General features: G+C 35.8%; 1 protein-coding gene across 3 annotated transcripts in view; it reads left to right on the plus strand.

Moving 5' to 3' along the window:
• The window catches only part of PTPRC (protein tyrosine phosphatase receptor type C), a 69,077-nt gene extending 55,415 nt beyond the window's left edge, over positions 1 to 13,662 (plus strand). For all 3 annotated transcript variants that reach the window (XM_059146723.1, XM_059146720.1, XM_059146721.1), the window contains 7 exons: positions 4,204 to 4,294; positions 5,582 to 5,715; positions 6,687 to 6,821; positions 8,458 to 8,580; positions 8,803 to 8,978; positions 10,721 to 10,856; positions 12,572 to 13,662. In XM_059146723.1, the coding sequence (XP_059002706.1) occupies positions 4,204 to 4,294; positions 5,582 to 5,715; positions 6,687 to 6,821; positions 8,458 to 8,580; positions 8,803 to 8,978; positions 10,721 to 10,856; positions 12,572 to 12,847 (1,071 nt within the window). In that variant the 3' untranslated portion in view covers positions 12,848 to 13,662. The remainder of the gene's footprint in view (positions 1 to 4,203; positions 4,295 to 5,581; positions 5,716 to 6,686; positions 6,822 to 8,457; positions 8,581 to 8,802; positions 8,979 to 10,720; positions 10,857 to 12,571) is intronic.
• The last annotated feature ends 1,201 nt before the right edge of the window (positions 13,663 to 14,863 follow it).

Consider the following 14,863-nt stretch of genomic DNA (forward strand, 5'->3'; position numbering starts at 1 on the left):
AAGACAGAGAGAGTTTAAGAGAAATGCCCGAAAGTGAAAAGCTCTTACAAAGGAAACTTGTTTAAACCTAGAAATGTGTCTACAGCCCACACTTTTAACAATTTCTCATTAAGGTGGTATAAAATATAGTGTCAAAATAATAGATAGTATATACGTACAAAATTGCTCTGCCAAAGGCAATGTCGCATCTCACCTTTTAAAACTACATCTGGTTTGGTTTGGAAAGGAAATAATTAGAGGAGTTTATGACTACTTAGAAAGTTTAACTGGCTGGAGCTGGTAGACAGAAACTAAAGGATAAATACATGTGTCCTAACCTATTTATTGGGCTATTACTTGGAAAGCTAGCTTAGGATATAGTTCACTCACTCAGAGAATTCTCACAGCTATCTCCAAATAGTTCAGTTGTTAAAAAAAAAAAAAAAAAAAAAAAAAAAAAAAAAAAAAAAATTGCAACTTTTCTCTTATGATTTCCAGTTTACTGAAATGAATTGTAAACTACCAAACTGGCCAAATTGGAGAGTTTCACAAGACCAGGAATACGTTTTTAATCAGATGCAGAACTGGTTAATGTTTTGGTTCAAAATGAGGATGAGGTGTGGAGGAGGGGGTAGGTAGAGCATCCAATAATCAGCAGGTAACACAATCCCCTAAAAGACCCAAGCATAGTGGAAGGACCAGCAGCCTGCCAGAGTAATCTTGCTTTTTTCTTGCCCTTTTAGCTGACAGATCAACCACCTATCAGTACACTAACTCTGCTAAACCACATATACATATATTTGATCCATGTTTGGAAATATTTATAAATGTAATTTAGACATTCTCATGTAAAGTCACTAAAAGAAAGAGTAAATTCTGTGACCAAACAATTATGATTAGGTTTTTGCCCTGTGTCGAATACAGTTTTGGGTATAAGAGTCAGAGTGATTTGCAGTGGACATGGTGAGAGTGTGTAACCCAGGTCACAGCTAGTGACTATAACTTATAGAAATAGTGAAATTATTTCATTTAAGCATAAAGGAAGAAAAGAAATGAGAGGAGAGATGCAGGTCACTTGCTAGATTTGGTGATAGGAAGTTAAGGCTGTTCTTGTCAGTTGTCTTTTCTTTCTAAAGAGGGTATGAAGCAAGATCATCAGTTAAAAGTTTAGGGGGACAGGAGTGAATAGGACAAAAAACACTTGAGGAAGGAGAAAGTAGATGGAAAGGCTTTGTCAAAGTAGGAAAGCCATCTCTCTAGGCAACGTAGTAGATTGAAGGAAACTGTTACATCATTTCAAATTTATGGTCATGAACTTAAAGAGTCCTTTGGTTTTATTGTTTTCTACAGAAACATTGAAAATAGGGGCTGTGTATACAGACAATTGGCTTAAGCCCATCTAGGATTTCTTGAAGTGACTGTTTGAAAGTCGGAGGCAAAGTAATTGAGGTTGTTTGCAAATGTATGATAGAGTGGTGGATGATAAAGAGCAAATTGGCTGAAGAAGGACATGGGGCACTTAAGGACAGTGGTAAGGGTGGTATGTGGAAGATTTTGATAGGATTGCACAATGCTAGACTGGAGATACTAGAATAAATGACTAGGGAGAAAAGAGGTAATTTTCAATAATGAGATGATTGAAATTGTAATTTTTAAATGAATGCTGGAAATGAAACTTACAGAGGTGGAATGGAGAAAGTGGTTGGTAGAAGAGTGGAGGGAAAGGTCACAGGAGGTAAAGAAGCTAAGAAGAGACTAGAGCATTGCATAGATCATCCTTGTCAATATTGAAGTAACCAAGAATGATGATAGACCTGGGAAGAAAAATTAGGCAAGTCTAAAACTAAATGACAAGGAGCGATCCAGGAATCAGTACCTGGAGCCTCCAACAAAGGTCAAAAGCTATATGACATGGTGTCAGAAAAATCGAAGTAGTTGGGCTTTTTGAAAGAGAAATGAGTAGGACTCATAAGGAGAAATGAGTAGATGAGGAGGAGAAATAAGTAGAAACAGGTAGCAAAGACAGAACATATCTTTCCTTCAAGCTGTGATGTATGTGGGGAATTCAGGTTTGTTTGTTTTTTTTTCCAAAGACCTACTAATGCATTTTTGGTGGTGTTCTCAAGAGACCCTTGGGTTTCACCTGGTGCACCCCTACTCCCCCAAGCATAAAAGGTGAAGGAACTGTTGGGAGAAAAGCATTAAGATGGGTGGCAGTTTACTGATGACAGACCCTGAGTACCAGAGAGCAGAGAGGAAGACATTGACTGGTGAGATGTAAGAGACTGAGTTGTAATTTGAGAATAACGACTTAGATAATTATTTAGTAATAGAGCTCTAGCAGATATGGATACGCTTGGAAGTGTGAAAAGCCCTTCCTGTCTTAGATGAGGGTAAGCCATTAGTTTTATCTATAATAGTGGGTATTGGCTAGAGGGCAAGGGCCACTGGGTGACCATTCTGACAGACAAAAAGTATGATGCTTTCCAAAGCATTAGCCTCCATGAGTTCAAACAGCCTGGTATTCAAAAACGAGGTTTTCTTTCTTTCTTTTTTTTCTTTTTAAGTTTTTATTTATTTATTTGACAGAGAGAGAGAGATCACAGGTAGGCAGAGAGAGAGGGGGAAGCAGGCTCCCCACTAAGCAGAGAGCCAGATGTGGGACTCGATCCTAGGACCCCGAGCTTGTGACCTTAGCCGAAGGCAGAGGCTCAACCCACTGAACCACCCAGGCGCCCTGAAAAATGAGGTTTTCATTCACTCAGTTACACAGCAATGCATGGGGTTTGATACGGGGTATCAAACCATATTTAGTTTGAAAGAGCGTCCCATATTTAAAAAAAATATATATATATATATGTGTGTGTGTGTGTGTGTGTGTATACACACACACATATAATATAAAGAGCATACCATATTTAAAAAAATATATATATACATATATATGTACATACACACACACATCCCATGCACATATGTTTGCGTGTATATAAAATCCTAATGAACTGTATATGATGAGCTCTTTCGGTTTAGATTATTCATTCATTTGATAAATACTTAAGAACAAATGCAAAGAAAGGGCTACAGGCAGAGAGATCTTCCAGAATAAATGGCATTTAAACTGATAGTTAGGGACCTCCTGGGTCGCTCAGTTGGTTAAGCCTCTGCCTTTGGTCATATCCCAGAGTCCTGGGATCGAGCCCCACACCCGGCTTCTTGCTCAGCCGAGAGACTGCTTCTCCTTCTGCCTCTGCCTGCCACTCTGCCTACTTGTGCTCTCCCTCTATCTCTCTGTCAAATAAATAAATAAATCTTTAAACTGAGAGTTAAAAGGCAAGTCTGAAATGAGCAGAGTGACAAGAGAAAAGGGTAGCTCAGGCCTAGAACTCATAAAAGTTAAAGGACAACTCACACCCTTATCAGAGTCAAGAAGTTGGTTGGCTGAAGTGGAAGGGAACCAGCATAGGGTGAGGCTGGTCCCAGCATTGAACAGCGCAGCCCTGAAGGGTTTTTGGTGCAGTTGAATGCTTCCTAGTTAAGGCAAACTGCTGAGAGCCTCAGGGGGACTCTGTTTCCTGTTTTAAAAGGATTAGAACAAGTGAGATTGATTGAAGATAAAGAGACCAGTTAAGAAACTGTTGATGTTTTCAAGTGAGAAATGGAAGTGCACACGGTAAAAAGCAGAAACAGAAATGCAAAAGGGTTTGAGAGCTTCCCCAGCAGACAGGAGAGGTCTTGTTGCTAGATCATCTGCTGTGAATGGGAAGGAAAGCGGTCCGGAAGGTGTAAGCAAATGAAGCATCAATTATTTGAAGCATGAGCCAAGTCTTCTGTGAATGCTGTATCTGGAGAGTTTATTACTGATCATTTCCAGTAATATACCACTGCCTCTTGTAATATGGATAATCATCAACATCGATACAGTAGTGCTTCAGTTATATAGGACCAAGCCATTGCTATTTTGCTCTCCAGCAACTCTTAAGTGGGAAACCTATTTTGTTAAATGATTGTATATCTTGAGTTCAAACTCACCATGTCAAAAATATGAAATGCCTGAAAAATTAAAAAGAAAACTTAAAACTTGTGAACTATAGGCAATGAATACACATTTCCACAAAATTTGATGTAATACTTTTCTTTAGGGAACATCTTTTGCCACAATAATAAACAAAAGCACAACTTGCATTTTAAAAGCAGTGTTCGGTTCTGTTTTTTCACCCTCAGAGACTTCCTTCGTATAGGAGCTGGAGGACACAGCACATTGGAAATCAAGAACAGAATAAAAGTAAAAACAGGAATTCTTACATCATTCCATGTATGTAGCTCATTCTGTGTTATTCTTTGGTATCAGATAAAATTAAACTCTTTTTTGCATGCACACACACAAATGATTTTGAGGCAAGTTTTCAACATCGGGTTCAGAGCAGGGAATAACTAATGGGCTATTTAAATTTAATTATAGAAAATATTTTGCACCCCATACATTCACAATGGACTTTGGAGGATAGACTGTATACACTATTTTCTACCAATTTACTATTTTCTATCAATTATTTCAGAAATGGGTTTTCCAGAAAGATGTAACCTCTGAAGCTGGGAGAAAAAAGGCCAAGTCCACTTTACTAGTTCTCTCTCCTGTTGAGTTTATTTCAGTTATTTGTTTCAGGGTAACTGCCAATAGCAACCATTACTTCCTTTTTTTCCTTTATGCTTTCTCCTTTTCCCTTCCTTCTATCTGGGAGATTGACCGTAGGTAAAAAGCACCCCATAAACTGTTAATCATCAGACTTAGTAGACTAACAACATATGTACAGTTTCAATATTTGAATTCTGTTATTTAAGAATTTTATAGGATCATGCCTGGTACAACTCTCATTTTATTCATTTGCATAAACTAGCATGGAGAAATTTGCATAAATCAGCATGGAGAAAATATAACAAACTAACAAACTAGACAACCAAATAAATCATATCGATGTATATTTGGCTGAAGTCCTTCTAAATATTAGTTCAAAATCTAGAATTGATGATGATATAGCTAATCGGATCATTTGTCAGGATATTATAGATTAAAGAAATTGAGAAACACTTGGAAATTATGCACTAAATAATTTTCTTGATTGAATAATAAGTCACCTGGGATACCTATGTAATTAAGATTGTTAATTTGATATTAACAGGATATAAATGAGAAATTAGGTTTTTACCTAAGCTATGTATTTTTTCAAACTTATGTATGTATTTTTAAACATATCTAGCAGAATGATGATTTTCCATGGAAAACTAGTTTTCCATTTTCCATGGAAAACTAAAGTATATGTGTCAAAGACTAAATGATTATATAGAATATTATATCTATTTATTGTTTAACATGGTGCTATATCCCATTTTTTCCTAGGAACTTTTTGGAAAGCTGCTTTTTCTTAGATTTCTTTTTTGTGATTTTGTTAATCAATACACACTGAATTTTATGTAGGGTCTCATTTCATGTACCTCAGTAAATTTACACTATGCAGTCTGTTACTTCACTAATTTCTACATGACAATCAAGAGGGTATTTGATTTTTTAAAGAAAGACTTACCACTAATTTATTTTACATAGATGACTTTAACAGAGTGCCACTCAAACATGAACTGGAGATGAGCAAAGAGAGTGAGCATGATTCAGATGAATCTTCTGATGATGACAGTGACTCCGAGGAAACAAGTAGATACATTAATGCATCTTTTGTAATGGTAAGTACTTGCATTTCCCAAGCCCAGGATCTAACCCTTTAAAAAAATGTATTGTAGAATACATTATAAAAATCTATATTTTTATGGTCATTCATTAAGTAATTTTATAAAAGAATGATGAGCTTGACAATAATTATTGATTGACACAAAATTTTCATTTTTAATACTGTATTTTAGCTTACTGAAAGACTGATATTAAAACCTAGTGTGTTGATACAAAATAAGACAATGCTTATTAGTTATAATTTATGACCGGTAGGACCCTTCCAAATAATACAGATAATACAATTTGAGCAAATATAAGTATTTGAAAATGTTTCTACTTACTCAGATACCCAAATTTTAGGCAAATAAGAATTTGCATCTTTGCATAGCTAAAACATTTCATTCAGATTATCTGAGTTATTAAAGAGTCTGTCTCATAACTTTTTTTTTTTCAGTAAGCAGAAAATTCTAACAAGGAACCATAGTCATTCAGTAAATTCTTTTTGCATGTACATGAAGTTGGATTTATTTTCCAAATTTCTCTAAGACACACTTGTAGAATATTAGTTTAATTCAGAGTTATCATAAGACTGTGTAGGTAGCAAAGTGGAGAGACATGGTGAAGATAATCTGAAATGCTTACATATTTTCTTTTTACAACCACATTTACTTTTTTTTTGAAGTTAGTTTTGGAAGGAAAAACTTGTTAGTTTTGTTAAGATCATATGTTCTAAACTTGATTTCACACTATTAGCTAAGTATTATGATTAACTAAGTATCATTAACTAACTACATATAGATATCACATTGTTTCTTGGTTCTAAGGATCTTAATATTTTTATGTTACAGAATTGATATCAAATTAAGTGACAATATTTCCAAATGATTATTTTAAGAATCCATTGCTCTCTCATCAGTGAGCAAGAGTAACAGAATCTTTCTCTCTCTCTCTCTCTCTCTCACTCGGTCTCTCTTTCTTATTAAAGAGTTACTGGAAACCCGAAGTGATGATTGCTGCTCAGGGACCACTAAAAGAGACCATTGGTGACTTTTGGCAGATGGTATTCCAAAGAAAAGTCAGAGTTATTGTTATGCTGACACAGCTGAAGAATGGAGACCAGGTTTGTACTTCTAAGAATATATATATTTTTTGTATTTCTGTCATAAAATATCATTTTCCATTCTTATTACTTTCCTGATTCTCAGGAATTACTTTCCTGATTCTCAACTCAACCATAGGATTTTTGACCCTTCTGTCACAAAGTTACCTTTGTTTATTCTTACCACCTTCCATGCAGGTGTTAGTCTTTGGAAACTCATGTCTGGGTTTTGACAGTCTCTCATGCTACTGTTTCTCCAGTCCTACCCACCATCAATGGATCAACTCATGCAGAGCAATCCCAGTGTTACTCCTTGCTACAAACAACAAACTACAGACACATTTTCCTTCTGTTTTCCTCAGATGAAAATCAAACTCCTCAGTGTGTTGTTTAAGACCCTCAATAACCAGACCCTCAAAAATAATTCCATTTTCTTCATATTTTTATGTTTTCCATGATTTCTATTCTGGACAAGTAGGTTTTCTGACTGAATCTTGACACACCATTTGCATTTTCATCACTGAGACTTAATTTACTGGAATTCCCATGTCTAAAAGTGTCCTTTATTTCCATTTTGATCCTTTTCTTCTAGAACTCCTGAAAAATTTATCTAAATCCTGCCTTCTTTATGTTCATGTAATATTTATTATTACAAAATTTTATAGTTGGAGGTGAACCTAAGATCTAATTTGATCTATTTAATGCCTGTGACATTTATTTGATCTTTTCCTTAGTACCTTGGATTATCAAAATCTCACTTGTAGTAGATTTTACTTAGTTTTAGTACCTAACATATTACCTGGCATATGTTACAGCTTATTTAGTGAATAGTCTCATAAGCATGCATCTATATGCCTTTTCTTTTTGTCTTTTCTTTGGTGCCTTACGCCTGGATATAGGACACGTTTTATTTTATGATTTTTAAAAATTTTTTTTTAAAAAGAAGTAACATGTTCAGATTTCCAGCATGGAATTCAAGCACTCTTTTCTTTCACCTAAATTGTGAAAGCCAGGAACTAAAACGCTAGTTGAGGCAGGAATGCCTAACACTGTCAGCAACTGTGATGGTAATGGGTGCAGAACCATTTGCAGAGAGAACATACTTCTGTGGTCCACCTGCTTTTCAGTCTGACTCTTTACTTAGGTATGGAGTCAATTTATATAAGGGTGCTCAGGGTGTTGGTCTTCAAAATACGGAGACAAAACTCCAAAAGATGAAGTCTCCTTCCACAAGGACCACCGGAAAGATAGTGACACTTCTTGCAAGGGTCATGATCAACATCAGCTCAATCTATAAATTTTGAAGAAGTGTTGATAATAAGGGTATGGAAGGAAGAAACAGATCTCCAAGACCTACACTAGTGGTGATAGAGCCGTTCCTGTGGTGTCCTGGCCACTTTGGTTATGTCTCAGTTCCCTTGATTCGCACAAGGAAACACCAGATGTTGTGAAATGGATGTCCACCATACTGAAGTTAGATTTTAGAGTTTTATGTGTGGCTTTCCATTTTAGAACACAGTAATTTCAATCTAATAGAATGCAGGGAAAGAGAGAGAGGGCAAAGAGAGACAGAGACAGTAAGAGATGTTCTGAATATATTAAAAAGCAAACAGAACCCTTGTGTGGGGATTGTTGAATTGTGTTCTTTGTCATCCAGGAAGCCTGTGCTCAGTATTGGGAAGAAGAAAAGCAAACATATGGAGATATACAAGTTGATATGAAAGATACCAAAGAATCTCCAGCTTACACCCTCCGTGTATTTGAATTGAGACATTCCAAGGTATGTAAATAATTTCAGGAGTACGTATTTTTGTTCTGGTAACTGATCTGGTGGAAAAACTAATATAACTAACTCTATAAAAGCAAAGAGAAATCTGTATAATGTTTTTAGAGTAAACCTTTAAGGGTTAAATGAAAGCAATTGTGAAGACAGTGTGACTATTAAATTATTAAATGGACTGAACCTTACTTGAATTAATGTTCCCTTCTTTTCTGGTTTCAGAGGAAAGATTCTCGGACTGTGTACCAGTACCAGTATAATAACTGGAATGTGACAGAGCTTCCTGCAGAACCCAAAGAATTGATCTCTATGATTCAGACTCTCAAAGAAAATCTTCCCAAGAATTCCCCTGAAGGGAATAAGCATCACAAGAGTGCTCCTCTGCTCATTCACTGCAGGTGGGTGGGATTTGATAAGATATTCTCTAAAAATCAGCATAATGCTTGACTTCATGGTTTACACTTCCTGTTAAAGTCTATCCTGATATATAAAATGCATGACCACAGCAAAAGCTTCTTGTGGAATCTGTCACTCTCAGTTTTGCTTGCACATACAGAGCAATTTCTATGACTGTTATAAAAATAATGATAGCAATGATTATATTATAGTGCAGTAGTTTTAGTCTATAAGTTTCTTAATACCAGTGTCACATTGACTCCCAGTGCCTCACAATGAATCTGAGTGTCTTATGGCCTGGATGAATTAATGAATAAGTGGCAGGATGCATGAACAGACAGGTGGATGGATATCAATTTTGTTTATGCTTATATGCATTGATCCACCCTATCGGGTCTTAACACAATCTAAAGGAATGGATGCTTTGCCTTCAGTAAACATCTCAAGTTATATATTACCTGAAAAGACTTTAATATTATATATAATAATTTTTGACTTTAATAATTTCTACTATGTAGACCCTTGACTTTTTTTTTAAGTATTTTTTTAAGTTGTTATTTATTTATTTGACAGACAGCGATCACAAGTAGGCATAGAGGCAGGCAGAGAGAGAGAGGAAGGGAAGCAGGCTCCTTGCTAAACAGAGAGCCTGATTCAGGACTCGAATCCAGGACCCTGAGATCATGACCTGAGCTGAAGGCAGAGTCTTTAACCCACTGAACCACCCAGATGTCCCGACCCTTGACTTTCATGTGTGAGAAATGCCTACATAGCTACCTTAAATAAGAGATATTGAAAGAAGGATGCATAATATAAAATATTTACATAAAAATATTAAAGTAAATGCAAAATAAAAATAAAAAGGAAAATGAGAAATGTAAATTTACTGAGATGCTTTTAGAAATTTCAAGAAAGCTTCATTATTATTATTAGAATTGCATACACTAGTATCAAGTCCTTACAGATGCACGACTTTTCAGTCTTTATTAGAGTTTTCAAAGGTGATATTTGTGCAAAAGAAAGCTAAAGTAGGCAAGGTTAAACTTCAAAATTATATGTGTTTCTTAAGATATGGCTGAATATCTATTATATGTCCCTTAGTTATGTATAATAAATAAAATCCTGCTAATAACATAATTGAATCTTTATTATAATGTAACATGCTTTTTATAGGTAAGTAAATCATTGAGTTGTCCTCTATTAATGAATAATTATACCAGGTATCATTTTTCTATTGATACAGAAATGTGGACATTTGTAAAAAGCATTAGAGAGGCAGAAGAGAGAAAAAGAGAAAGCATGCATTCTAGCAATATACAAAATATTTGGTCCCATATTTCTGGTTTTATTGCTTTCTGGGCATGTCTCTATCTATCTTCCCTACGTCTTGATGTCCTCATCTGTCAAATTGGCATCACAATATTTGTCCTGACAACTTCCTTACAACTTCAGATGGAAATAAAAATGCATGATAATCTATAAGGGACTAAACAGAAGAAAAAATATTTATGAAGCCTGAGACAAGTATTTTCAAACTATAAGATTATTATATTCTCAAACTGAAAAAAGTTTTCCAAAAAATGCATTGAGCGGAAACGTTTTGCTCTTAAGAGATTGGAATGACATAATTACCATAAACATGAAGTGAAGAATGCATTTCATCTCTCTCAGTTTTTATTCTAATATCGCCTTCTCCATCAAATGTAGCATTATTTTCTTTTTAAAACTTCTCTTCATTTTATAGAGATGGATCTCAGCAAACGGGACTATTTTGTGCTTTGCTAAATCTCTTGGAAAGCGCAGAAACAGAAGAAGTAATAGATGTTTTTCAAGTAGTAAAATCTCTCCGCAGAGCTAGACCAGGAATGGTTCCCACGCTTGTAAGTAGATCTCGCAGCTGCTTTCGATGTCTTTTGCATTTTTATTTTAACAGTTTCTTCTCTTTCTTTCCTTCCCTCCTTGTCTTCCCTATTCCTCAACTCTTCTCTTCTTCTCTTCTATTTACCTTTCGATTTTTCTTTCCTATCCTCCCTTTCTACATGATAATTCACATTAAATTATTATATTTTATTTTTTAAAGATTTCATTTATTTATCTGAGAGAGAGCACAACCTGGTGGAGTGGCAGGCAGAGGGAGAAGGAGAAGCAGGCTCCCCACTGAGCAGGGAATCCCACATGGGACTCGATTCCAGGACCCCAAGATCATCACCTGACCTGAAGGCAGAGGCTTAACTGACTGATCCACCCAGGCTTCCCTAGATTATTATTAATGTAAATAAAAGAACTAACTAGAGCTTGCCAGCGGTTTGTTGTGGCAGTTCATAAAGAACTTCTCCTCAAATGCTCATGAATTCCCTAATTTTCCCCATCTTTACTCCTGTATTAATTTGTAATTGCTGTGTAACAAACCACCTCAAAATTAGTGGCAGAAAAAAAAAGAACTATTACAGTTCAATAGTCTATTGGCGCAATGAAATTGTTCTGCCAATCACATCAGCGTCAACCAGTGTGGACAAGGCTCACTTACTGGTTTGCCACTGCTAATGTATCTGCTGGGATTTGCCTCATCCAAAGTGATCCCTACTAACAGATTGGCAGTTGCAAGACTTTAGCTCTGGCAACAAGAGTGAGTAGAACGCAGGTGTCTTCTTCTCTGGAGGACTAGCCCAGGCACATTCCCATTAAGGCAACAGAGTTCTGAGAAGCAGGGCAGCAGTATGCGAGATCTCTTGAGGACCAGGCTTGGAAACTGGCACAATCTGTTGTCCTCTGCATTTTCTTATCCAAACGAGTCACCACGCTAGCTCAGATTCAAGGAATGGGGAAGTTGACTCCACTTCTTGTTGAATGGGTCTGCAAAGTCACCTTGCCAAGAAGTGTGGATCCAGTGACACTAGCAAGTGTGGCATTTTGTAATCAATCTAACCTGGATGTTCCAGGTAGTCCAGAAATTCATAACTAGTCATCATATAAGCTTAACCCCTCACTCAGATCTATGCAGCTTTTAATGGTGCAGGACACTGAGCTTGCATATAGTTGATTATAAAAATGTCCTGAGCGCCTACTATGTGCTCTTGCCAATAAGAGACTCACAGTTTAGTATGAGGAAACTGTGGATATTTATTAAACAATGTAGTAATTGAAATGACAGAGAGATTATACAAAGAACATGAATATGGGCACTGAATTTAACCTATGGGGATCTGCACAGGCTTTCCGGAAGCAGGTGATTTCTGTGCTGATACTTAGAGGAATGATGCTTAGGCATTAAACCAAGAAGGATAAGCCCAGAAAGTGGCATCATGGGCCAAGGCAAAGAAATGAGACCCCACGTGGCCTGGGAGGGGAATGAACATGTTTGGTGTTACTCCAAGGTAAACTTTGAGGAATACCCTGCAGTCAGTCCTTTGGAACTATAGGGGGACTAAGCCATTTAAAATGTTCTTTTTATAAAAACAAAAAAGAGTAGTTTTCTGCTATCCAAGACTTCCAAGGAGATGACCAGTTCTTGCTAATTTTCATCTGACATGAAAATAAATACGTAAACTTTCTTTATAATAATTACATAAGCTTTTTTGCTTCTTTCTTTTACTAGGAGCAATACCAATTCCTGTATGATGTCATTGCTAGCACTTACCCTGCCCAGAATGGACAAATAAAGAAAAGCAACAACCAAGAAGATAAAATCGAATTTGATAATGAATTGGACAATGCAAAACAGGGTGCTAATTGTGTTGGTTCAACTGGTGCCCTTGATAAGGCCAATGAAGGAAACAAAGAAGATGAAGGTACTAAAGTCACGAATGGCCCTGAAGAGCCAGAACATTCTGCCAATGGTCCTCCGAGTCCAGGTTTAACTCAAAGTGCATAGGAAAGACATATGCAGGACTCAAAACATTGTATTAAGTATTATTTCTATTTTTCAAAAAGTAGGAGGATAAAGTAGATATACAGTGGATTAATGAATGAAGTACTTTGGACAGATAATTGAGAAGTTTTTTTTTTACTACTGAGGTAACATATTTAAGACAGTTTTGCTAAAACATTTGTACAGTTTTATTCATATTTTAAAATTTTACCTGTTAGTCATCAAAAAAATATCTTCTTTGTAGTCTTTGGATGTGTGTATGTGTGTGTGTGTGTGAGATAGAAACAGCAACAGAAATGGGAGAGAGGGTGCTTTTAAGTAAATTTAAACGCTTTTGAGAAATTTTGCCCTCTTATTTGAAGAAAAAACACATTTTATACTGAATATATTAACTTAGTTTAAATGACCTATTTTTTAAATCATGAATTGTGTGTGAATTAAATGCAAAAATGTGCATTTCTAGAATGACCTCAAGATGTCCTCCTTGTTCTACTCATATATATCTCGTAGTTTACTATTTTATTTTTAGAAATAGACATAAAAGTAGTATGTGTGTGTGTGTAGTTACTACAAGAAAGTTAACTAAATTAACATTTGGAAATCTTACATTCCATATGTTAGCATTTAGTCCTTACCTTTCAAGCTCATTTAATCTAATTTAAAATTTTTAAGCAAGCTTATCTTGTTATATTCATATGGTGTTTATAATTTTGTAGCATGGACTATTCCCTGTATAATATGTGAAATTCATTGCTTGATACTTTTGACCAAGAATTATGTTTGTTGCAGCTGAATTTAAATAAACATCTTTAAACAAATGCCCTTTATATTAATATTCATGGGATACAAATAGAATTATGCAAACATATTTGTGTGAAATATTTAATTTGAATCCCGATCTTACTATTTTTATGGAATACAACACTGACATGAGAAATATAATATTGCACATGTATACTTTCCATTTTAAAATTCATGCTTAACTTTCACCCAAGTGCATTTACTTTGTTTTTTTAAATCTATTTTATTTTATTATAATTCCAGTATAGTTAATATACAGTGTTTACTAGTTTCAGGTGTACAATATATTGATTCAACAATTCTATTTATCACAACAGAAGTGCATTGACTTTGAATTTCTCAAATGCTTAGATTATAATAGCTGAATTATGGAAAAAGCCCGTGTCCATTGATTGATGAATGGATAAAGAACTTAAGGTATATATACACAATGGAATACTACTCAGCCATAAAAAGGAATGAAATCTTGCCATTTGCAATGACATGGTGAAGCTAGAGACTATTATACTAAGGGAAATAAGTCAGTCAGAGAAAGACAAATACCACATGTGTAAACAAAATAAATAAGCAAAGGCAAGAAAGAGAGGCAGGGATGCCTGGGTGGCTCAGTTGGTTGAGCAGCTGCCTTCAGCTCAGGTCATGATCCCAGCGTCATGGGATCGAGTCCCACATCGGGCTCCTTGCCCCACAGGGAACCTGCTTCTCCCTCTGACTCTGCCTGCCACTCTGTCTGCCTGTGCTCTCTCTTGCTTGCTCTCTCTCTGACAAATAAATAAATAAAATCTTAAAAAAAAAAAAAAAAGAAAGAGAGGCAAACCAAGAAAAAGACTCTTTTTTTTTTTAATTAACATATAAGGTATTAGTTTCTTTAGGAGTACAGGTCTGTGAATCATTAGTCTTACACAATTCACAGCACTCACCATAACACTTACCCTCCCCAGTGTCCATCACCCAGCTACCCTATCCCTCCCCCTACCCCCAGCAGCCTTCAGTTTGTTCTCTGAGATTAAGAGTCTCTTATGGTTTGTCTCCCACCCTGGTCCCATCTTGTTTCACTTTTCCCTCCCTTTCCCCCATTGACTCCCACATTGCCTCTCAAATTCCTCATATCAGAGAGAGCATATGATAATTGTCTTTCTCTGATTGACTTATTTCGCTTAGCATAATACCCTCTAGTTCCATCCACATCATTGCAAGTGGCAAGATTTCTTTTTTTTG

The sequence above is a fragment of the Mustela lutreola genome, chromosome 14 (assembly GCF_030435805.1).
Source record: "Mustela lutreola isolate mMusLut2 chromosome 14, mMusLut2.pri, whole genome shotgun sequence".
In the NCBI taxonomy this organism is placed as follows: Eukaryota; Metazoa; Chordata; class Mammalia; order Carnivora; family Mustelidae; genus Mustela; species Mustela lutreola.